General features: G+C 39.0%; 1 protein-coding gene across 1 annotated transcript; it reads left to right on the top strand.

The window, feature by feature from the left end:
* LOC308045323 (cysteine-rich hydrophobic domain-containing protein 2-like) lies at positions 1-21,245 on the top strand (the record flags this gene model as incomplete). Its single annotated transcript, XM_080352549.1, has 6 exons — positions 1-161; positions 6,531-6,585; positions 13,385-13,540; positions 16,258-16,314; positions 16,536-16,595; positions 17,176-21,245. The coding sequence occupies 6 exons, from the start codon at positions 1-3 to the stop codon at positions 17,224-17,226; spliced, it is 540 nt and encodes a 179-aa protein (XP_080208675.1). The 3' UTR covers positions 17,227-21,245.
* Positions 21,246-25,572: the final 4,327 nt, after the last annotated feature.

Below are 25,572 nucleotides of genomic sequence, written 5' to 3'. Positions count from 1 at the left end.
ATGAGCGTACTACTCCCCAATATGGCGGACTTCGACACTATCTATGAGCTGGAGGAGGAGGAGGAGGAGGAGTCCGAGCCTGTGGTGCGGAGCCAGGAGCTGCCTCGGCCCCGCGACGCGCCGGATCCCGTAGCGGTACGGGGTGCCGGCCACATCACCGTGTAAGGAGTGGGGGCTGGCGGCGGGCACGAGGCAGCGTGACAGGCCGGTGTGGCGGGGGCGGCGGCGGCCGGGCGGGAGCACCAGGTGGGAGCACCGGGCTGGAGCACCGGGCTGCCGGGGCACGGCCGCCCGCTGGCGGTGCCTGGAGGGGGTAGGGACGCGAGGAGGACTGAGCCTCGTCCCTTTTTGCCCCGAGCCCCCCACCCCCAGGACGCGAGCTGCCCGCAGCGCCGGGAGCTACAGCTCTGCTCCCCCCCGACCTCGTCACCTATTTCGTGAGAGGAGCTTTGCTTTTAACGTGTTAAAACGGGACACTTAGCGTTTCCCAGTAGCTTGAGGCAACCCTAAGTCATGAGTGATCACCTGAAGTTCAGCCGGGTGTTGGGTGCAGAAGCAGCAACTGATCAGCCCTGACAGTCCTGAGTGTGCTTTCTGCAAACAGTCTGTTCGATAGAAAGTAAACACCACACCATGCGAGGGTCAGCAGCCTGTTCGAACAATTCGCCGTGACCCTGCTCTGCCTCAGCTGGGCCATGGAGTCCCCACACTGCACTGCAGAGGAGGCACATGGCCGCCCTGTAGTTTATTTGCTCCAAACTTAGTTAAGAGTTTGGTTTAGGCTAAATGTTTTTATCATGAGAATGTAACGTGAGCCAGAATGTTTACTACTCATTTAAACAGTTGGAACAGAAGATGAGTAAATTGTGATGTGATGTTTAATTGTAGGGATTTTCTTAATATTCCTACTCCTGCAAGTGGAGGACTTAATGTAACAAAGTACATCTGTAACAAGTTGCTGGTTGTTGCATTAATTTTTTGTGGCAGGAGGGGAGATATTGAAGTTTTTGTATTGCAGCGATCCATCAAGCTTGTGTTGCTTTAGGTCTGTCTGTGGATTGCATAAAAGAATGCACATTTCTCTCTGTAAATAGGTGCAGTGTGATGTAGCTATCTGCAGCAAAAACACTGGGTGGGGAAGGCTGTCTCATCTTAAGAGAACTAATGTTGGATTTGATACAGTGTCCATCATGTAAGTCTGAATCAGTTTGCATTGAGCTAGTGCCAGTGGGTAGTTGCCCTGCTGCACCACAGTGTACTTGCTTGTGTTGGTGGAATTTCTTTCTGTCCTTACCCCAAATAGCATGTGACCTGACTAAAGGAGGGATGTAACACAAGCAAAATGATCAGAATACCACCTACCCATCTTATTAGTTATCTGGCTTTAAACACTAAACTGGAAGAAATGCTACACACTTGCTTTGTCTGCCGTGATGCTTTTTGTGTATTAGTGATGTTCCTTAAAGTTTCTTCTTGGCTTCAGCATCTTTTGGGGTTGGGCAGGAGCATCTCCAAGAACTCTGTCAACTAGTGATGTCTACAGCAAAAGAAAGCAATACTTGTAAGTGATGTGGAAATCATGAGCCCTTGTAACTACCTGAACTGAATTTCCATGCACCTTATTTTCCCTTTCTTCCACTCCTCCTAGCTTTCTTCCTCTAACAAGTATAACTTCCTGAATGGTAGAAGGCAACTTTCATCAATTCATGACTTATTTTTAAATCTCTTTCTATTAATAGAAACAGTGGATGTTATGAATAAAATGCCAATAAACTCTGGACACTGTAGTATGTAATCCTAACTTCCTCATTAAATGGGACATATTTTGCTTCCTGAAGAGTTTCTGGTTTGTATGTGTCAGCTCTGAAATTCCATCGCTTTTTGATCACACGGATGCTGCTGCTTTTGAAATCAGTTGGTTTCAGAAGCAGCCTGCTCTACTTACTGAAGTAAGATACATCATTCAGTAAAACTCTTATTTGTTTTCTGAACCTGCCTGGAACAGTGCTGGTAAAAATTTCTGTCCTGACAAGTCAGACACTGTATTACAAAACAAACAAATGAAACCTCAAAACCCCAGTTATTTTTAAAAAGCCATCGTCTTCCTTGGATTTTTGTTTCAGGTGCCTTCTGTTCCTCATCTGATGTTGGCCTTCTTGGATGCTTTTGGTGTATAGGGAAGGGATAAGTCTCTAATTCCAGGGTCATTTTCTGGTCCAGCTTGAAAAGTACAGGCCTCTTATAAAACTCCCGAGTTAGTAGATTCAAACTATGTATTACTTTCTTGCATGAGAGTTTTTATTCTTATGACATTGTCAGTGAGCTGCTGACCCTAACAGAGTTCTACTGCAGTATCCAAAAGTACTAAATATACATTCCGGTAATCTTCTGAGGATTTTTAGCAGGATCTTGCTTTTCGCACTGACTGTTTTGCTAACCCTTTTGTGCATGTCGAGTGATCATGTAAAGTGTATTTGTTTTATTTTACTCACAAAAAGAGAATGTGTGTGAAAGCAGTTAGCAAAATTTGTGCTCATCCTGTTTGATGCTCTTTCACTCTAGAAGATTCTTACTTTGAAAAAATTAACTGGCAGTCATATTTATTGTTTTAAGAAAGCTTTTGAATTTTAGCACAGAGAAATTACTAGAACCTGGTAAATGCCTTTTCTTTGCTTCTGAAATTCCATTTTAGTGACTTATAAACCCATCATTCGCTGTTCCTTGCGTAGTCGGTGTGACTCTGGTTGGTGTATCCAAATATCTCAACAGAAACGTTTTTAGTGAAGACTGAGTCATATGCCTACCAAAACAACAGTCATGACTTTCAAAAACAGAGCAGTAAACAAACTCTAACTTGCTTTCAAGTTTTAATTTTTCTGACTTTTCCGTACTGTGAAGTCAGTGTGAATGGATAGTAATGAGGTAATGAAATGGCCATTAAACACATTTTTGCCCTTAGCATGCAGCTTGTGATTCCTGCTTAAATCTGCAAACTTCCTGATTTTTTGATACAGGTGAACTTTTGATCTTTTCTTTAGGAAGAAGGATTTGCAGTCCAGGTGCTAACAGAAAGCATGTTATCATCAATTAGGGAAGGCAGGGGAGAGCTACGTGCTCTCACTTGTGATGACCTTTGATTTTTGTCTGTTATTAGTCCATCTTCTGCATAATCAAAGTAGCGGATTCCATGTTTAAAACAGCAAATCACCTCAGCCTTCCGCTAGTTATCAGAACCTTAGCTTTCCAAAACATTATCCATGGGTAAGGATGCTCTTCAGTAATTCTATTGGTTTCATAGGAAAGGTCCTAGACTAGGAAAAGAAAGTATTCAAAGAGATTTCAGCTCAGGGCTCTGAATTAATGTCTTCTTTATTCTTTAATGCTGGACAAAGCTTAGATGATACTTCACAAAGAACAGCATGTAGGCTCTGGGTTTATCTGTTCAAGAGAGTTTAAATGTAACCAGGATTAGTTGTGGGGAAAGGAGCCGCGCTGAAAGGAGTTTGGGGAGCCTGTTGTACGAGAGTTGACTAAACGGGTTTAGCTCATGTTGTCTAGGAATACTGATTACTATCTATAAGTACAGAAGTGGCATAAACAAGAATGAAGCGCTATTAAATTCAAAAGTAAAAAGAATTTAAAAAATAAAGGTAAAGCACCTGTAAATATGTCTGTTCTAGATATGAGAAAGTGTTTTCCAAAATTTTCTGGTTTCAGTTCTGGGGACAGGAAACCTTCCTTATGCTTTGCAAACTAAAGGGAAGAATTTTATAATGTGATACCTGTTGCAGGTGGGGTTTGCAATTCATGATTCAGGGTGTTCCTTTCAGTCTTTATGTGGGATTTATGAACATTGTTACAGCTCTGGATGACAAGTTGCGTTCTGTCCACTTTATAAATGAGGGAAAGTGAGATGGACTTGTCTGCTGCCGTACATTGAACCAGGGAAATGGAGACAGAGAGAACTAGAAAGTGAGGTCACCCTAGTTCCAGCATTGTTGCCTATAGGCAGCAGTGCTTTGCTTTTCGAGATGTTTGTCATCCAGTGAGAAAATTGCAACCAAAGTATCCAGGTGACTTAGCTGAATTTCTAACCGTTAGTACACTGAGGGCTTGGAGAACTTGCCTGGAAGTAAGTTGCCAACAACTGATGTTTTAAATGATTTAAAGGACAGGTAATGGAAGTTATTTTACGCAGCAATTTTTAAATAAACTTAATTTTAGACTACTTTGTAGGCCAAATCATGCTAGATCATTAGTCTGTTGTAGAAGGTCCAGTGAAGTTGCTTGTCTCATAATCAAAACTTTTAAGTCTTAACTTTTATATTAAATATTTTAATAACACTTCATTACTTTTACAAAGTTGCTTGCAAAGCTATAGAACTATACAACATTCTGCTTAAACATTTCTAGAAAAAAGAAATCTCGTTGTATTTGGTTCTTGAGCTCTGCACTCCTCCCCTCCCCATCTAGTAAGAGTTTAACGTTTCTGAAAGGTGGTAGATCATCACAAGGAGGGTCTGTAAAACTTCTAGAGAAACTACAGTCAAAATCTTTAATGTTCTTCTACCCGCTTGCAGGTGTCAGTGTAAGAGAGATGCATTTCTGTCACTGGGGTTTCTTGGATGTGTTAGAACTGAAAGAAGTATTTTGGCAACTGATACAAAGTTTTGGGTGTTAAATATGCTTCATGACATTATCAGCCTTCAAATTTAATGTCATAAAATACATTTTGGTCTTGTATTCTTAATAGATCTAAATTGGAAAGCACTAATATATGTTATTCTTTATGGAAACCAGTGATGCAATGGGAATTTTAGTGAGTATGTGTGACCAATGAGATAAAAGATACTATGTATGACTTAGGAAGTTTGTAAACTACAAATTGTTGAAGGTCAGAAGAGTATTTTGGGGAAATGCTAGTATGTTTGCATTTTTTTCTTTACTTTTGCTGTTTCCTAGGCATCTGCTACTGGTCACTGTAGGAGTCAGTGTTCTGGGCTAGGGGGACCTTTAGCATGATTTAGTGGAATTAGCCTGTTAAATGGGTAGAGGAAATAATTCTGCAGTATTACCTGAAATTTCCATATTGTCTGATTGCTACTTCACTACACTTACTGTTTTAACTGTTTGATTTCGTAGCGCTGATTTAATATCGTTAACTAATTTGACATGATTCCAGTTCACTTGAATATGCAGTAGCCCACACTGTGCTGGCGTTCTGTTCAGTCACATTTGCTCGTAGAAACTCGGTGAAAATACGTTGAATAAAACAAACACAAATAGGTGGCAATTGGTTACGGTACTTAGAACAGCTTAAGAGAAAAAGGTTGAGATACCTCAATTACTCTTTGGGGTTGTTTTTTTTTTAATGTTTTACACAACTAGTGCTCCAGTTTGCTGCTGTTTTTATAAGAGTCAAGGCTCTGACTTAAATTAGCCATTGAAGTACTTGATTGGACTTCACCAGTATTGTTGACAAACATTTTAATTAGCTTCTGGGATTTCTCAAGACAGGGCAAGTTCTTTTATAATGCCTATCTGTTCTTTAAGGTTTATTTTACGTTGTTGTATACTTTTTTGTAAACAAGTCACATTGCCAGGTTTGGATATCTGAATTTTACAGTGTGCACGTAGGTGCGGATGTATTATGTAATGATAGGGGACTGATGACTTTTCAGCAACATGCGTATTTGTGCGAGTGACCAGTAAGGAGTATTTCAGGGGTCAGATTGACTCAAAGCAGTTACTCTCTTTCCAGAAGGTTTGTTTCTGCAATAAATATTGCAATACTCAGTATATTTGTGCTCCCTGTTTTAGCTGTGATCCTTTTGGATGTTTGTTTTAACAAAAATATTCAGGAGATAGGTTAGCAGAGCTGACAGTGAAGTTGATGTACACTGTATTTAACTTTACAAACTTAACATTAAGCTCTGTTGAAACACAGTCACAGTGATGCCTAAGACTTAATTTTCCTGAAGTTCATAGTTGTTTTGATGCTGTTCTTTGTGTAGGCTCTTAACATGTTTTACATGAGATAGTTTTACTCAGCCCAAAGCAGTTTTTTTAAAACAATATGGTTACAAATTCCAATGATGATGACGAATGGGTTTCTTATAACTAGCTTTATCTGTTGCATGTGAATAAATTGCATGAGTAAGAAAAATAGCACTGGAAGGATTTTTGAACCTAGTAAAAGTGAAATTTAATAGCTGGATCCCTTGTTTCTTAAAGCAAGTAAAGATTGAAACTCACTGCCCTCTAATCATAAAAGAATTTTTGCATTTTTAGCAACTTAAATGTATTGAAGTAAGGCAACAACTTATATTTCTTTGTCTTAGAAATTACCTTATGAGTGATACACAAGACCTTATATAAATTTAGATTGACAGCTTATGAAATAATGTAAATATAAGGGCAAAATAAATTAATAGGTGTTTTTAAAGTAAAGAAATCTATTACAGTTTTTTATTAAGGGAAACAAAAAAAGTTAGGTGGAATATATTTTGTTTGTCTCTTTTGTTTTCAAGGTTTGGCTTGAGCAACAAGTTTGATACAGAATTTCCTTCTGTTCTGACAGGGAAGGTAAGTGTGAGATTAAACTGTTCTTTTAAATGGAAAGATCCAGTGCATCCAGTGGTTTCTGTGTTACGAATACATGCTCATGAATCCACAGGCCAGCGCTGCGCTGTTGAATTCACTCTGTCCTCTATGAGCTACCTGGTTGATGGCCAGTCCCTACAGTGTACTTGGAAACAAGAAAAAATGATTTGCGGTGATTGCTGTCATTATTGACATTCTAAACACAGAAAAACTCAATGTGGCATCATACTGTTTTCATGGCCACAATCGACATGAAAGCAAGAATCACTTAACCTTGCTTTATAGATATCTGTCATTTAGGCTACCTCCTCTGTAAATGAAATTATTTCAAATACTAGACCTCTCCGTTTAATATTTCTGTCAAGCCTTGAGCTTATATTAGATGTCTGGAAGAGAATCTGTTTTATCTGAAGCTCTAGGGAACAAAACATAGTGTTAAATCTACAAATGAAGTAGCTTTGTAGTACATTTTCAGAAATAGAATCATTGTTTAGTTCTGAAAATGAGTGGTGACAATTCTCTTGCTTTCTCTGGAGGCCTGTCATCTTATTAAATGCAAGTTTAATAAATATTAATTTGTAGCTATTAATGAAATCTTGTAACAAAAGTCTTGGTTATAAATTCATAATCATATTTTTTGTATTAGACTTAAATTTTGAATTCTTTTTCTCTTGAATTTTTTTCTTTCTGCTCTTTCATCCTGTAGTGCTTTCATTTTGCCTCATTTTATATCCCCCTTGTCTATTTTTTCCAGAATTTGTCAAGAAAATGTTTATTTGGCTCTTACTACCTTCTCTAATGTTGTACCATAAGCTACACTGCCTCTGCAGCCTCTTGCAGTAGCTGTTGAGTCATATCAACAATATACTAAAATGCATCTGGACGGCGTCTCCTGGTTCTGCCAAATCCATCTGGGGTTTTTCTCCTTCATTTCCACCCCAGAGCAGAATGAATGAAGTACTTGTGTTGAATTTGTCCAGCTTTTTTGACAGCAGTGCAGTTGAAAAGCAGGTTGCTGTTTGGAGTTTTGGGTTGTTAAAGGACAGCCTGGGAAATCTGCGCTTGCTTGAGCGTCTTACTGAGCTCAGAAAGAGTCATCTTACTAATTCCATAGTATGTAATGTGAGGGCTGCTGATAACACCATTTGCGTTTCACCACGTTGCATGTCTTAAGGTTTATTCTTTTCTGCGAAGCTCTTCCTGATTACTGAAAAGCCACAGAGTACTTTTTGGAAATAGCAATTTTTATGTTCATGTAGCCAGGTTGTAGTTTATTATAAATAAGCATATAGAAAATACTGTTGGGGGTTTAGATTGCGGGGTGACAATAAAACCCTGGCAGATGTATTGTTAACCTCCTCTCCTCCCCTGCTTCCCCCTTTTGCCCCTCCCTCTCCCCCTTCCCACTCAGCACAGGCGATCGGGAGGGAGAGAAGGACAGAGAGAAGAGAGTTGGAAAAATTAAAAATGTTTTACTAATGCTACTGATAAAATAGAGAAAATAATACAAAATACACAAAACCAATCTGGAAAGTCTCAGCAACTACAGAGCTGGCAGCCGAAGTCCTGGACTGGACTCTGCAGCCAGCCGGAGCTGGATTCAGTCTGTCACTGGCCTCAGTTCGCAGAGATGACTACCAAGGTCCTCTCCTAATGTCGGCCATAAGGAAAAAGGGACAAGAGGGACGAGATCCTCGTAATCTCCCACTTTATATGAAGTATCACGTGAATGGAATGTTATACACAGTTGGTCAGTTTCTTGGTCACCTGTGTCTCGTTGCCCCTCTTGGGATATGTCCATCCATGCTTATCAATAACCTCACATTCCATTGCTATGTTTACCAAAACATGTATCTGGTTCTCCAGGAAAATGCAGCTCATATGAAGCTTTAGCTGACAGGCAAATTCACTAAAAGAGAAACTTGGTTTTTAACAAAACCAGGACAAATACCTATCAGGAAATGTTAAAACCTGATTACGTAGGTTAACCTCTTTCTCACTCTCTAAATTACGTGTATATTAAAAAACCGCAAAGCTTGCATTTTTAATACAAGCATCAATGCCATTTTCCACTTTATTTTTCTCCTCTTGTTAAATAGTGAACGAAATCTATATTTAAAGATCAGTTGACAACTTGGGCTTAATTTTGCAAAGAGAGGAAAGAGGAAGTTGTTCTGCTTGGCATTTACCCTTCTCCTTGCATAGATATAATGAGTGACTTTGCTCTATGGAGGTATGCTGCTTCTCTTGAGAATCTTGATATCCTGTTATCTTTTTCTCATATATGGATTTGAGTGGCTTGCTGAGTAAGAAGACCTTGAAAATAAATTAGTTCCCTTTTGTGGGGAAAAAACTCCAATCAAATGAGGTAGTAAACCTCATTTTTTTCTTACTGTCTGCCACATGCTGTTATGAAAGACATTAAAAACCACAATTGTGGGTTTTTTGGTTTTTCATACTTTCATGAATTGCAAGAGATAAATCTGTGACTTCCAGCGGTTGTGGCAGTCAATCACTTTTTTTCCCTTATTGAAAATGAAAACTCATTTTTTTTCAAGTAAGGTTTTCTTCAGAGACCCTCATAAATAATTCACAATAATAAGAATTTTAGTCAGTTGATACACCACTATAAGATCTTTTACTGCTCTTAAAACACAAGTTTTTACTTTTTGTGAAATCACAAGTTTTGAATCGCATAGCAACTGTTTATATTAACAATTTGTGATTAAAAGATTTAGTATGAACTTGCATTGGTTCACAGCTAGTATAAGGTAATGTCATACTTTATTCAGATTGTCTATGTAACATTAAGTTTAATGGCTTTGTTTTCCAATGTAAATTGATATTAATAATATATCCGATTTGCTAATGGAGTGTAAAAGATGAAGCTGTTAGGTGGGGTTGATAGATTTCTCTATGGTAATAGAGAATAAATACAGATGAAGATCTGGGGTTTTAAACACAGAATGAAAATCTATCTGACGCACAATAAAAATCCTAAATAGATAAAACTATTGAGCTACACCTTTCATGTGTTGGTCTTAGCTAGTTCAGCTAGATAGACTTGGTATTCATCTTGCCCGTTGAGACACAAGCTTCATCTGGTATATAAATACCGAGCTAGTTTTTGACCAGTGTGTTCTGCTCAATGGAATGTTTTAAGAAAAGATTTGACTACACTTAATACAGAGGCAATACTTAGGCCAAAGTCCAGTCACATTATTAAAAGCTAAATTTAAATTCTGGCTAAATTTAAATTCTGTGTGCTACAGCTTTATAGGATTACTAATTCTTTTAAAAGAAGCATTTAAAGCTTTTAACAAAATACTCTTCGTGATGTATGGCACAGTAGCACACACTGCTCCAGGTGACAAGAAAATAATGGAGTTGGCGAACCTTAGGGGAGAAAGTGGAGTTTCCTGCCCTGATCTTAAAGCAGTGAAGGTCCCGTACAGAGATTATTGTGCAGTGCAGGGAAATGTAAGCCATAAAACGTGCTCTCCGTATTGTGATCCCATTGCCACACGTGATGGATAGGGTTTGTGATCATGATGATTGGAGGAGAAAGATCAGGCCTGCTGGGCTTTGCTTGCTCTCTTCCTGTGTTTGTAGATTCTCTTGCATCCTGTTGTAAAATATTATGACACCCCCTCCCTTCCTTTTATGTTTGGTTTTTTTTTTCCTCCCTTAAAGACCTAAAAGGAACTTATGTCTCTTTACAAGGTTTACTACACAGCCAGGAGCTATGTACTTATCTCAAGTCTTTTCAAGACCCAGACACAAACTCTCCAAGAGACTTGCCAAAAGTACCCAAAAACTAGACTGTCTTAGGGAGCTTTCTTTGTGCAGGAGACACCATTCATTCTCTGCTTGAAATATATTAGTTATTTCATATTAACCTTTCAATATCTGTACCTGCAAGAAAGGTGAAATTTAAAATTATGACAGAACACCAACAAAATTATTTGGTGACTGTTTCATTTGGATACCATTTTATTATTAAATTAGAACAGTTCGTTTAGTTACAGATTTTTCATTCTTTGTCACTGTGTAACAATGTATAACTGTTCCTGAGCTGTAAACTGAGGGCAAGAAAACTGTTGTTTGCTTCTATTTGTCACAGAATTAGGCTTATCTTGGTCACCAGTTCCTTTAGTTTCAAATGAAAATGTGTCATTGACTGACAGAAATATTCATTGTCATTACATTTCCTGAAGGTAGAAAAATATCCAATAGCTTGGATATCGCTCATAACCATCATGAGTCATTTCATCTTGCAGCTAAGAGATTCATCTTTACATGAAAGTATCTGGTGCATTAGTAGGTAGCAGTGGTGCTTTAATAATATTATATTAAGGTAAACTTCATACCAAAATTTCTGAAATAGAAATTTTCTCCGTGTCTTGCTGGCATCCCAGGTTGGTTTCTAGTTTAGGCATTTGCAGTGCCATCCTCTACAGGAAGGAGAGTACATCAACATTGTTCTGGTAAAACAGCATCAAACTGTTAACCTGACAAGAAAAGGGGCTCCTTTAAACGCAGCACAGAAATAGGGAATCTCACCATCCCAGTGCTTTCTTATTATTAGGTCCCAAATTTTTCTACGCGCTCTGATCTAAGAATCTGCATGACTTCGTGTTGGATGTTGTCACCGGTTATAAGATTTCTTCATGTTAAACTAAATTTTACGCCGTGCGATTCCCTTGTCTTTGGTGGGTTCATACAGCTGTATTTTGGGGTTAAGGGTGCAGTGTTGTTAAGGGCGGTAAACATTGTGTCTAATAGAAAAGGAAACATTGTCTTTTCTTAGTGGGATTCATTGTGAAAATACCAATGGGATCAAGAAAAAAAACCACCACCACCACCAAACAACTTGCTTTCAGATAAACACATAGAATGATACATATAAAAATTTCAAAAGACTTACTAAAAAAGTGCCATTTGTGTACATTCAAATGTTAAGAACATGTAAACATCCCTAAGAGCTGAGAATGCTAGTTAATTAATGCGCATAGTCTCGGTTTACTTAGAAGCATGTCTGCAGAAGCTTTATGTTACTCATACTGCATACAACCAACCCAATTATACTTTACTACAACACTTGCTCCCACATTGAAGATGAAATGGTCTTACTCATGTCCATTGATGTTTGTGGTATCCTAAATACAGGAGCCAGCACTGCCAAAGAGATCTGTAAAACCACCTGTTTCAGATACGTGCAAGTACAGGCTAGTTTTCCACATTGCAATGTGATTTTTGTTCTGCTCATTGAAAATGTCCCAATATATGGGATTTCGGGGGGGGGGGGGGGGGTGCCTCCCTTTTTTTTTAATTAAGCTGTGTACTTAATTCCTGCTACAAAATAATCACAATGTTAAATTATGTTCTTATATTACTAACTGTAGACCTGGCTTGTGTACAAACGCAGCTGACCTCTGACTCCATCCTGCATGGTGATCTGAATGGCCAGGAAGCAGATGTTGTATTTATTTACTCCCTTTCCTGCTACGTTTTAATGAATTTGGCTCTTGTGAATAGGCGGAGGTAGCAGAACCAGGTCCTCTCCATTTCCCGTCCCATAGTTTTGCTCCTTTTGTGAAAGGAATCTTTGTCATTAAGTTAATGCTTTTGTTGTTGTTCCCCTTGTTTGCACAATCAAATGAAGGGAGCTTGGTTTGCTTGGCTGCAGTTACATAGCTTTGTATACAGGCTAATTTGGGGGGGGTGGGTTTCTTCAACACGGCAAGTAGTTAGGAAAGGTTTTTACTCTTTTTCTTTAGTTGTATCTGACTGGTCAAATCTATTGATATGGATCTGATTATTCTGCTTTGTGCGCTCGAATGCTGGATCGTGTTACATTTGAGAGTGTCATCTTGGAGTCAGTACCACAAATCTGTATTTGACTTGTCAGATGTAAGTTACTTAGATTCTGTAGAGAGAGGAGGGATTTGGGGTATGTAAGTAGGTAAGTGCTCTCGCTCTTCTGTAAGAAACATGCTGCTATTGGGGAAAGGAGCTTGTTTTTGATAGAAAATGTGGTTTTCCACTGTGACCCTGCAGTGGCAATATATAGAAAATATTATTTTGAGTAAGCTCTGCTGGATATTCTTTAAATAAGTCGGTTTTGAACAGCTAGGCTTTATGCATAACCCCGTACAAGATGCGTTTATTTGCCTTGAATATAATGTGTCCTTTCAGGTTTCCCTATTTTAGGAAACAGCCACAAATGAAGTTGTGGCCTCCCGTCGATATGGGCCACTCCAGGGATTCATCTGTAGACAGGGCTTCACCTTCATCCAGGCACAGTGTAGATTTGTACTGGTATGAAATTAATTTGGACAATATTATCCTTTCTTTTTACGTGACACACAAGTGTTTTTACTACCAAGTTGCCCCACGTTCCCTTGGAAACCAGATATCTGTCATTCTTCCTTTCTTTTTGGTCAGTGTAGCCAGTGCAGATGTTCCACAGCTGTGTCCCACTTCTAGTTTTGTTTGTTATCAGGACAATTGATTTATTAATGATGCAATAAATAAGGATGAGACTGTTCATCTAAGTGATGCTCAGCTTTTTAATACAAGTTTTTGGAAAGCATGCACCATAAATTAATTTGGTACGGGAAATGGACTTTTCACGCTCACTGGGTGACCAGTGCTTTAGAGGACAGGGTCATACTGCATAATGCTGTTATATTTCATTGACGTTTTAATCTGTAGAGGCAGTTATTGAGAAAATACACCTGTAATGGCTTTCCACTGAAGTTCAGCACTTCTGTTCCAGGTTGCCCCAGAAGAATTCAAGACCAGCATCAGTCGCGTGAACGCCTGTTTGAGAAAGAACCTCCCTGTCAATGTGAAGTGGCTGCTTTGCGGCTGTCTGTGTTGCTGCTGCACGCTGGGCTGTAGCCTGTGGCCTGTCGTCTGTCTTAACAAAAGAGTAAGTACATGTTCCATTCTTCTTATTCGATTCATTTTGCAATTACTGATAACATTAAGTAATGATGAATCATCTCATCCGCATTTCAAAACCCTTTTTTTGTTTCACTTACATTCAAAAGGTTATTCCATTTTGCTGTTTCTTAGAAAACAGAAAAAATGTTTGTTAATGAAGTAAATTACACCAAATTACCAATCTAATTAGTAGTTTTAGGAATAGCTAATCCCATCTCAGTTTGAAGAACAGGATGGAGTATATGATAACCTATTTTCCAGGATTTCCAAAGGTCTGAGAATTTAAATAAATGAGTGCAGAACTATGACACTGACCTGCAAAGACTGCCTGAACTGGAGGCAAAATTACTTTTCTTCTTCACACACAGCCCAGAATAATAATAATTATTTTAATTAAAAATCACATTTTTGTATGCTATAGATACTGTAACATTTCAGAGCTGAGGCTTATTCGATGTACTTTACTGTGCTGTTTCTATTAAGAACAAACACAAATTTGTTCTCTATTTGGGAAATTTAAAGACTTCCCTTTTACCTTTCTTTTTTTTCAACAGAAAGTCGACAACTCTTGTAATCAGGTCCAAAGTAATAATTCTGAAAAGCACTTTAGCAATATCACGTAAAGGTAATCCTAATTACCTCTGTGGTTAACATGGGTTACATTTAGAGTTGATTTCTCACAGAATCAACTGGGTTGGAATAGACCTCAGGGATCATCAAGTCCAACCCTTGGTCCAACTCCAGTCCATTGACTAGATCATGTAACTATGTGCCATGTCCAATCTCAGTTTCAAAACCTCCAGGGCTGGTGAGTCCAGCACTTCCCTGGGCAGCCGTTCCAATGCCTGACCACTCTCTCTGCAAAGAATTGCTTTCTAATCTCCAGCCTCAATTTCCCCTGGCAGAGTTGAAGCCCATGCCCCCTTGTCCTATTGCTGACTGCCTGGGAGAAGAGATCAATCCCCACCTGGCTAGAACTGCCCTTCAGGTAGTTCTAGAGAGTGCTGAGCTCACCTCTGAGCCTCCTCTTCTCCAGACTGAACAAGCCCAGCTCCCTCAGCCTCTCCCCATAGGGCTTGTGTTCAAGTCCCTTCCCCAGCCTTGTTGCTTTTCTCTGGACCCGCTCCAGCACTTCAATATCCTTCCTGACCTGAGGGGCCCAGAACTGAACACAGTACTCCAGGTGTGGCCTCACCGATGCAGAGTACAGGGGAAGGATCACTGCCCTTGTCCTGCTGACCCACGCTCTTTTGGATACAGGACAGGATACCATTGGCCTTCTTGGCCACCTGGGCACACTGTTGGCTCATGTTGAGCTTCCTGTCCATTAGTCCCCCCAGGTCCCTTTCTGCCTGACTGCTCTCCAGCCACTCTGTGCCCAGCCTGGAGCGCTGCAGGGGGTTGTTGTGGCCAAAGTGCAGGACCTGGCACTTGGCCGTGTTGAACTTCATCCCATTGCAATCAGCCCATTTTTCCACTCTATCCAGATACCTCTGCAGAGCCTCCTGCCTTCCAGCAGGTCGACACTGAAGCCGTGTGGTTTGTAAGACTTGTGGTGATGTGTTGAGATAAAGCCAGTTTCCTAAGTGAAGGAGAAAGAGGCAAGAAAACCCAGTGACTGCTTTGGAAAGAATAACCCCCAGTTTTATAGCTGAGCATGATGTTACATGGCATGGAATGTCCCTTTGGTTGATGCTGGTCAGTAACAGCTAAAACACTGATGTGGTATCAACACTATTTTAGCCATAGCTCTAAAACAGCACCATATAAACTGCTATGAAGAAAATTAACTCCAGCCCAAACCAGTCCCCATACACTCATCTAGCAACAAAAGGCATTATGAGATCCAAAGGCTGGAATATGAAACCAAGACAGGTAAAACAGGTAGCAGCATGTACTTTTTAATTCCAAGGATAGCGTTCTTACTGGAAAAACATCCAAAGAAGTGGTGTATTTCCCCCCATTAAGTCTTTGACTCAGGACTGGATAGCTTTGTATCTTTTGTAATGAAATGGTTTAGTTCACCTACTGTTACCAGTTTCAGCAAAGAAATTGGTGGATAGAATTTTGTGGCATATTAATACAATGCAGGAACTACAGTAGGTCATCACAGTGGTCTTTTTATGACCTTAAAAAAATCACTGAAATTCCCCAAATCTTCTCCTCTCCCACAATTGCAGAAAGAGCAAAACATAAAGATCACGTGCACTTTGGTATCCAAGAGTTGAAAATGCAGGCACTGTTTGTTGTGAGCTGGAGTTCTGTGCGACTGGGATTTTTTCAGGATTCAGATAACAATTCCATTAGGAAAACCTGGAAATGACATGTATGTGAATTATGTGTTGTCAGTAGACAACCTGTAGTGACTGCAGTATTTGGCCAACTCTGTTTTGCTGACTTGGCTGTGGTATAGACAAGATCACTCAATTCATAAGGATCTCTTACTAAGTAAATGAATTCTGGGAAGGTTGTAGTCCCAAGTTAACAAAAAACCCGTGGATGTTTTGTTTTGTTTTTTTTCTGAAGGTGATCTCATGTTGAGGAGCGGGGAGTTGAAGTGACAGGACTTCTATTTATAGTTTTTCTTTTGCTTGTTTCTGCTTCTATAAAACTAATTTTAAGTCAGAAATGTAGGAGCAGGATTCTTCTGGATGAGGCTGGCTAATGAACCATTTATAATACAGTTTTGGCTTACTTTTTTAGACTAGAAGATCAATTCAGAAGTTATTAGAATGGGAAAATAACAGACTATATCATAAGGTAAGTTAGAGTGTTTTCTTCAGCTTTAAGAATAGCAAGTTTTTTTACATAACTGGCATATAGGAATTTTACAGTCTTGTTATAATTCCATACCATACTGATCTTAAACCTATGTCTGAAGTGTTTCAGATCCTTGTAATTTGATATTGCTAATGCTTATTACATTACTCATCAAAACAATGCTGTGGTATGCATTAATCCTTTGATAATTATTCTCTTAGCTTGGTTTGCACTGGAAGCTGAGTAAGAGGAAATGTGAAACTAGCAATATGATGGAATATGTAAGTATTACTTCCATTACTTATTTGGTATTTAACATAACTATGATTTTATAGAGAAAATTTTTAACTCACTAGACTGTCACCTGTCCAAAAAAAATCTTTGAGAACAACATGTGTTTGATATACACCCATGAAAGCCACTTTTACCAAAAGCAACTGTGGCATATATTAAGACTTAGAAATAGTCAGCGCTAAACGTCTTTTTCACATCATAACAATGCTACATTTGTAGTGCAGGTATGCTTGTTTCGGTCTGTAATTTGTAATGAGGGAGACACACTGGGACTTTGTGCATTGATGTGATTCCCATACCAGTCCGTAGTTCTTTAACCATTATCCACCTTTTCCGTTGGTATTCATAATTGCTTTGATTCAAATTCTTTGTGCGGAAATATTGAAGCCCTGTATTTCAGAACAACTAGAATATCTGCTTTGTTACTTGGGGAAACATTCCCTCCTTACAGAATATCTCAGATACATTTAGTCTTAGGTACTAGCTAATGTTGCATGGAAATTGTGCTGACAATTTGAACTTTTTGGTTACTGTGTTCTGTTCTTGTCTCTTTCCCTTCTTCAACAGGTAATATTAATAGAGTTCTTACCAAAATATCCCATATTTCGACCTGACTGAGGAACAGCATTTGATCGTTCATGTTACCTGTCATTTTCTACCCTTAGTGCCTTGTAGATGATTTTGGAAAGAAGATGGTCTACTTTGCTGTGACTTAAAAATGTTCTTCAGTAGAATATCTTCCTTGCTATGTTACTTTCTTTTGTTAATAAGAGAACAATTTGCACATTTTTTTATGTTAAATGAGGCTTCTATGTTGCACTCTGAATTTTTAACATTAACTGATATAGTTGCCACTAGGGATCTAACATCAGTGCTGCTTAAACTTGTTCTGAGCATGCTGCCTTATTAATTTCTATATTTGCTGTCCTCAAACATGCATCCTAATGCCATGTCATACTATATTTCATTCAAAACATTGCAGCCCTATAAACCCTCAATAGAAATGTCCAGGTAAGCATCTAGTAGTAATGACTTCAGTATAACTTGCTTGCATAGGACTTGCAATCAACAGCACTGGTTTTGTCCTGCACTTTGCAAAATCATCATTTACAGTAGGGGGTTAATTATTTTACCCACTATGGATTTGTAAATATTGACTCTTTGCATAATGTAAAGTGTGGTATGCCAAGGTTTACAGACTGTAATATAGCTCTTATTCTATTGCCAACAGCCCAACATCGTTTTATTCATTACATTTGCTAGTATCCCTCTGATTGTATAGACCCATTCACATGCTGGTTTTATGGTAAAGCCATAATGAGTTTGTACATGTTATCAGATGTGTAGGGCTCAGTTGCACTTTGTTTAGTAAATGGATGAAAAATGCATAGCATTTCTGTCTTCTTTTTTTTGAAGTATTTCAGGTGGTGTTTGTAGCATCTGAAATAGGAAGCTTAAATACTGTTCACCTTTGAAAAAGTTGCATTTGTGGGGTAGATGGTGCCTGCTACTAGCAAAATACCCTAAGGCCTCTTTTTAGTTAGGAATATATGGATGTCAAGTTTTGTTTTCTTTTTGAGTAAGGTAAAAAAAATGGTTCATAATTGGGGACCTTCAGTACTAAGGACAAAAATTTGGAACAGCCAAATCAAAGCTGGAGTAACACTTTTTTTTTTCTGTAGTGTGATGGTACTTAACAGTTAAGTGACACAGCGCCCTTTTCTAGTGGAAATAAATTTAATCTAAATCAGAGTAATGTTTCAAAATATGCTGGCAGGAGGAAGTGGATCAGTTGAAGGTGTTCGTGCTTATTTTTTGGCGTTCAGAAACAGACTGAAGAGCCACAAACTGTGGAATTCTTAGGTATTTTTGGATTCTTCCCTGTTTGTCTGATCTCAGGACGGGAAGTAACTGTAGAAAAACTTTCTGTAATGGCTGGCCTAAGCAAGACCGCTCAATAATAGTAAGCGAATGAACATTGATGCCAAGTTCCCTCCCTTTCTTAACTAGAAATAAGAAAGCAGAGAAAAGACAGCAGATGGCTGAGTATCTGCATGTTGTGATGAATATCATCATAAACATCCAGGCATTTCTTTGCAGCAACTTGACTTCTTGCAACATCATCCCAAGTCGCTTTTTAGTTTCAGGGTGACTTGAGATTTCCTCTGAATGTATTTGCATCTTTTCAGTATGCAATGTTGTATTAAAATACATTATCTGTAAGATCATTGCATTCTACTAACTGTAGCAGGCCAGATTTCTTGTACGCAGTGTTTACAGCAGGCCAGTTTTATGCGAGTTGTTACTTCGAATTGTTTTGTGCTATTCTTACTGTACAGTGGAGGAGTGTCAGACTCCAGCGCTTGCAGTAGTTTCCGATCACAGACCAATGCTTCAGCTTCTGAAATCTGTATATTTAGTGAAGAGGTTTGGTTTGAGTGGTAGATTGGTGACAACTAACTGTGTAATTGCATTTGTAACATAATGAATAAAAACCTACTGTGTTTGAATTTAATATTAGCTACACCTTGCAACTTGGAATTCTATCACAGAACCGAGCAAAGTGTTCTCTCTAACTTATTTTTATTTAGGATGAGTGTTAACTGGAAGCAGAGAAAATACTTAATGGCAGAAAAATGCAGTGTAAACCAAAACTGAAATAGCATACTCGATTCTATGTATTTCCCCTACAAATAAGTTTCTGGAGTAAATGAAGGGAGCTTAGTATAATTAACAGGACAACGGAAGTTTCTTACTGTTAGCCAGAACTTTTAGTTATTTTATTTTTCTTTTTGTGTGTGAGAAACTCAACAATCTCAGCAGGTTCCTATTTTCTTCTTCATGTGACTATATTTTCAAAATGTTCTTTTCCAACTGACAGACCGGGCAAGCCAAATGTGAGTTGTAGTAGTTGCCAGCGGTGAATGCTGAGCAGTCTTCAGTCCCACTGCCAACAAAAATCCTCTTCACTCTGTGCTGACTTCATCGTCTTCACTTCAGAATTTTTCAGTCTGATTTGTCTTGTTTCTGTGAAGTGCTGTGCCAAGCGGAGATAATACCCAGAGCTACAGGAGTCACCAGTCGTTGCTGTGATGTGATCAGAGATCCGAGGCTTTGCATTCCCACCCTTGTCCCTTTGTCCCCTTTCCGTGGGCCTGGCCACGTCCCCTGCCCCTGCATCTCTCCTGTGCACCACAAGGCACTTAAGCACAGAATATTAGTCTTTAAAGTTTACATTTTAAGTACGTAAATTCTATACATTTTACTTTGTCCTTAATTATTAATTATATAGTCTTCAAACCATGAAAGGGTCTCTTCTTTTTGTTTTAATAGGCATTTAAATATCTGAGTGTAAAGCAACTAGTAAAGAATATGAGAGCCAAAACTGCCTTTTACAGTAAGTTTCATGTTATAGTAAGTAGATAAATTTTCATTAAAATCCAAAACCAGCACACAGTATTATATTTGCATCTGAAAGACACAAGTTCTATAGCTCATTTAAAGACGAAGGCAGCTATAAGTACTGCTGCGAACTCTCTGCACTTGGGTCTACAGGTTCACTTTTTCCCTGGACTATCCTTTGCTTTAATATGAAAACATTCAGCAGGTAATTATATATCATGAGACTGAAAATCTTGTTTTTTACAATAAGATGTCAGCATAAATTGGGAAACCTGTTTATGGAGGATACTTGTTAATTAGAGAAAGAGTTTGTAGCAATATAACAGAGATTGTCAGCAAAGTGTAGTGGAAGTGGTAAAGAAAGTGCCTTGACTGGCTCCAACAAAAGGGAAAACATTGTGCCGAGAGTAAAGGGAACTAGGAACTATCAGCAGTGTGAGTTTGCAGCAGATTTTTAAAAGCAGTTACCGTCTACCAAATCAATGTTTAATCTTTCATATAAACATGTTGACATTAACTTTCTAGTTTTTATCTAGGAAACATTTGGGTTTGTATGTAGCAAGTTTTGTATCTAAGGAGTATTGAAGTATTAAACAGCATTAAAGCTCTTACCTACTGGTTCCCACCTGCATCTGTGAAGTTTTACTATAGGAGGGGGAAAAAAATAATGTGTTCCAAGTCATGCACAGACAAGGCTAGGAAGTATGGATTCAGCTGTAGAAAACATTTTTGCCAAACCTGGTGTAGTCTTGATGAAAACAGTTCATTTGGTTTCCTCAATAGATACCAAACTCCATATGCAAAAACACAAATAGATGTTTATTATTGTCCCACCATGACAGTTTACTCATCAACACGCTACCATTGGAGCAATAAAAATCTCAAGCTATTAGTATTAAATGTAAATAATTTCTCATTTTAGTAAGTAATGTTATATGATTCTTCTGCCATTTTTTTTTGTTTTCTGCTTTTGGTTTTCTTATGGTGTAACGTTACTTGTACTGCCTAAGAAAAATGGTTTTGTTTAAGCTGTGTGAAACCTTGTGTTCTTAACATTTTTATTCTGTTTACAAGTGAACACCCACTTTTTTAATAGGACCTCACATCTTGAGAATTTTCTCTTTTTTTTTTAATTAAAATAAAATTCTAACTGAGCTTGCTTTCTACAGTTTACTGTACTGGCTTGTGCCATTAAAAGAAGCTGGAAGTCAGACATGCTTGATCACTTTGAGACATTTTTCTTTAATTAAATTAAAAGATGAAAACCTTTGAAATTGCAATGTGTTTATGGAAAGGAAAAAAAAATCATCTGCGTCTCTCCCTGTAGCAGTGCACTGATCAGCTGCAAGTGGAATGGCAATAGTGGTGGGTTTTCTTTAAATGAGACACATTCTGATAGAGCCAGACCAGGTGTTTGTGTTGTGACTAAGTATGGTTTGGCTGGCTTAAAGAACAAGACTTGGAAAACCTTGGAAGGTGCTCAAAAAAAAACCCCAAACTGCAGAATGATCATCACATTTAGCCTTTCAGATGACTTGTTTGCTTGGCTTACAGACCCTTTGTTGTAAGGACTTGTTGCAGAAGTGTTCCTCTCCCAAAAGCAGAGGGTTTTCTCCTGTGCTGTCACAGTTGCACCTCAAAGGGAGTCTAACCTGACCGTGGATAGTGTCCGTTAGCGAAATAAAACATTGGCTTATGTAGAGGATCGTGACTGTAGGACAATGCAGCCTTTTGTGTGCGTTAACAGGCTGGCTTTGTAGCTGTGAAAGCAGGACTTCAATTGAAAGCCTTTGGCTCATCCCTGAGGGAAAAATATTGCATTCCTGGAATGGGCACGTGCAATGGTTTTGTTGAAAGGTGACGTCCACAGTTGTTTTGGACAAATACAGGAGCATCTGGGTTGACGCGCTGTTTAAGCATTGAATGGTTACGGAATATTGCTTGAGAAATTTAGAGAATGTTAGTGTGGTGTTAGGCCAAATATATAAACATTGGGCTGAGTCATGAAGTTAATCCCCATTAGGGTTTATGACATGTAATAGCCTAAGCTACTAGAAAGGTCCATATTTGAGATTTGGCCCCCACTTCTGCTGTTGGAAGGCAGTTTCAGAACTGTTCAGTAGTGAAGCTTACTATAATGTCTGTGACAATGCATTCATAATTCTATACATCTGTCATGTCAGTATTGTTCTTAAATAGTGGAAGTGATCCAGCCGAGTTTATTTTTCTAGTTAAGCTTAGAGAGACATTAATTCTCTTAGTCTTCATTTGCTAGACAAAATGAAATGTTAGTCTCTGTTTCTGATCATCCTATTTGCATTTGCTTACACTTATTCCAGTTTGAATTCATTTTCCCTTGAATACAGGTGTCCAGAAACAATCAGATATTCCTGATAATGGCTCATGGCTAAGGCACCAGTGATTTCAATGCGGATAGTTCCATCTCTTCTGTGAAAATGAGGTGATCCATTGAATTTAAAGGATCACATTTCTCTCCATATTGGCTGTACTGTATTTCTGATTCATAGCCATCCTGTGATAAATTTGTGACTTTGTCTCTAGTTTATACAAGCTCACAACACTCATTACTAGTCCCATCAGGCCAGGCTCATCATTTGACACTTTGCACTGTTGAATTTCTCCATACTTACATTACATTGGTCCTCCCGCTCTTCTTGTATATGCCCTCCCATTCCTCCTGTAAAAAAATCTTTGCCACTGATTTCATCTGCAAAGTTAACAAAAATGGTTTTAGTAAAAAGATTAGTTCCAAGATTGATGCCTGAAATCTGCTTGTAATTCTCTAAAAGCCCTTTTACTTAGTCCCTTACCTGATTTAAATTTTTCTATTATTTCTCCATTTGACCGAACCAGTAATTTCCTTGTAGTTGATCTGCTAGATCTAGCTTATTTGGACTTAATCGACTTACACTTATTTATTTTGCAAACATGTGAACAGGGTAGTTTTGGAGTTTGGCTAAACTACTGAGCTTTCTCCATTTTTCTGTAATCACTGGATCTGTGTAGAGGATTATCCTTTTAATATATTCACATTTTATTTCACATTCTTTATATAAACCATATGATCCATAGTAGCCTTCTTTTGAACAGTAAATTAAAACATGTTTATATATTTAAGTTCACTGATAACAAATATGACCTCAGATTTCTGCTAGGAAGAAAACACAGTTTTTAAGAATGTTCTGGGTCATACGGGATATCCAAAGTTGTAGTAAAATTGTGAGGAGGAATTACAGTATCTCTCAGACTGAAAGGAATTTAAAATTAACAGGCATATACTAAACAAAAGGTAACGACTGATCTGTATTTAGTGTAAATTATTTGATGTGCAAGCTCAAATGAGTAATTGAAAATTACTGCTTCTCCAGACAAAATCTACAGGGATATCCTTGGTCATTGTTGACAATGAAGTGTCTGAATAGGGCAAAAAAGGAGTTCTCATTTCGCAGTATTGTAGACAGTACATTAACATGCCTTGTGGTTATGATGAGTGCCCATATTCTGCAAGTCATATGGATTCAAATCATCACAAGTTGGTCTATTAGGACTTTCTGCAAACAATAGCACTATGGTTGAGTGCATAAATTCACTCGAAATGCTAAAATAACAATGGGAATGGTGAGGAGAAACCATGGCAACGCAGTACAGCTCAGCAGTGCAGGGCAGCTCATGAACTTAATTCCACACTAGTTTCCTATATTCCTGAACATTTCATCCTTCAGCAAAGATGAATTTATTTTGACCTTAAAATGACAGTCTATTGGATGGTGAAATCTGTAGCCACAGCAGGTCAGTCCACATCTTCATCTGAGCTAAATAATGAAGTGCAAAGTTGTAAACTGAAAACCAAGCCAGTTATCCTAACTGCTGTTTCCGTCAAAGTACAAATAAGTTCCTTTCAACTTTAATTCCTGTTGGGCTTTGTGGGTTTAGTTTGGTTTTTTTTTAGATAATCTCAAGTGTTTGTAAGGCTCAAGTGCTGTTTTGAGATCATCTGGAAAATAATAATAATAATAAATCAACCACTGTTGTAAAATCTATTGATAGACAGCAAGAGTTGTTGGCCACTGCTGAGGTTCCTCCTATGATTGAACATTTTCAACTTTGTGTAAATTAATCTGAAATCACTGGTAGCATATAACCAGGGGATCTTGTGTCGACTCTCAATGTACTTTGGAGATCCTGTGGAACGGTTGTCTAATTCCTGCAGTGAGCATTTGTTCAGCATCTCTTTCCACCCGTAGCAGAACAGGGGACGAGGAGGAATGGATCACAGCCATGCTTGAACCACAAGAAAAGACACTTCCAAGGTAACTTTTTGATACAGTATTTTTTGTTGTTGTTGAGTGCGAAGAAAAGGTAGTTTGCTTTATGATCAGTTACAATTTTTGGTAGCATTGAGTAGTACTGAAAATCATGTTGCTGTAAGTTCCTATGTAGTACTGATGGAATTAAGAGCTTTGAAACTCAGAGAGGGTGACACTAACTGGTACAGCTACTCTAATGGAGAAGCTACCAGATGGTGACAAATGGCAGAAGAAATAAGCATCAGGTGCTACATCTTGAGAATGTGAAATTCACTTATGAGCTGCAAAGCTAGAAATGGGTCATGTAAATCCTACCCAAAAAGTACTGAACATTTTGATAGTGTCACCAGCTGTTTTGTGAATACCGCTACATTGGTGTAACAGCTGTTAGGGCTTGTGAAAGGAACACAAATAGCAGCAGCATTTGCCTCCAGTCACTTCCAAAAACTTCTTTGGAAATTCCACCGGACTCCTGAGCCCTTTGGGAGGCTCTTACCAAGATGCTGTGAGCATCAGGGACAAGAGCCACAGTGGTTGGTTATGCTCTCCTGCTCTCCATGTCCAGCACTTTACAGTAGCCAAAATCTCCAGGGTCTCAGTGTTACGAGGCTCATCGTGAAAGGCTGAAGAAAATTTTGGTATTTACAAAAATATGAATGCGACACTCACATTGCCAGACAGTGCCGTTGTAAAACGCAGGCACTTGTCTTTGCTTGAGAGGCAGTTGTTGAACCGGGCCCATGGCGTGTAGGGAGTCCTGTGAGGCTGCAGAGCCCCATGGCGGATTGTGTCAGTGAGGTTCATGAGGTAAAGATTTAGTGAAACCTGGGTGTTTCGCGTGCCATTGGACTCTCAGGACAAGGCTCGAGGCCGACAGGGTGATGCAAACCTGCTCCTTCAGCTGCTCTGGTGTGGTGCGGAGCCCTGCGCTGCATCGGGCGTGGCGCTGGGGCTGCTCACAGCATCCCAGAATGTCAGGGGTGGAAGGGCCCTGGAAAGCTCATCCAGTGCAATCCCCGCATGGAGCAGGAACACCCAGATGAGGTTACACAGGAAGGTGTCCAGGCGGGTTGGAACGTCTGCACAGAAGGAGACTCCACAACCAGCCTGGGCAGCCTGGGCCAGGCTCTGCCACCCTCACCATCAAGAAGTTTCTTCTCATATTTAAGTGGAACCTCCTGTGATCCGGTTTGCACCCATTGCCCCTTGTCCTATCGCTGGTTGTCACCGAGAA

The sequence above is a fragment of the Nesoenas mayeri genome (assembly GCF_963082525.1).
Source record: "Nesoenas mayeri genome assembly, chromosome: 13".
Taxonomy (NCBI): domain Eukaryota; kingdom Metazoa; phylum Chordata; class Aves; order Columbiformes; family Columbidae; genus Nesoenas; species Nesoenas mayeri.
This window is presented reverse-complemented; position numbering and strand designations above follow the sequence as displayed.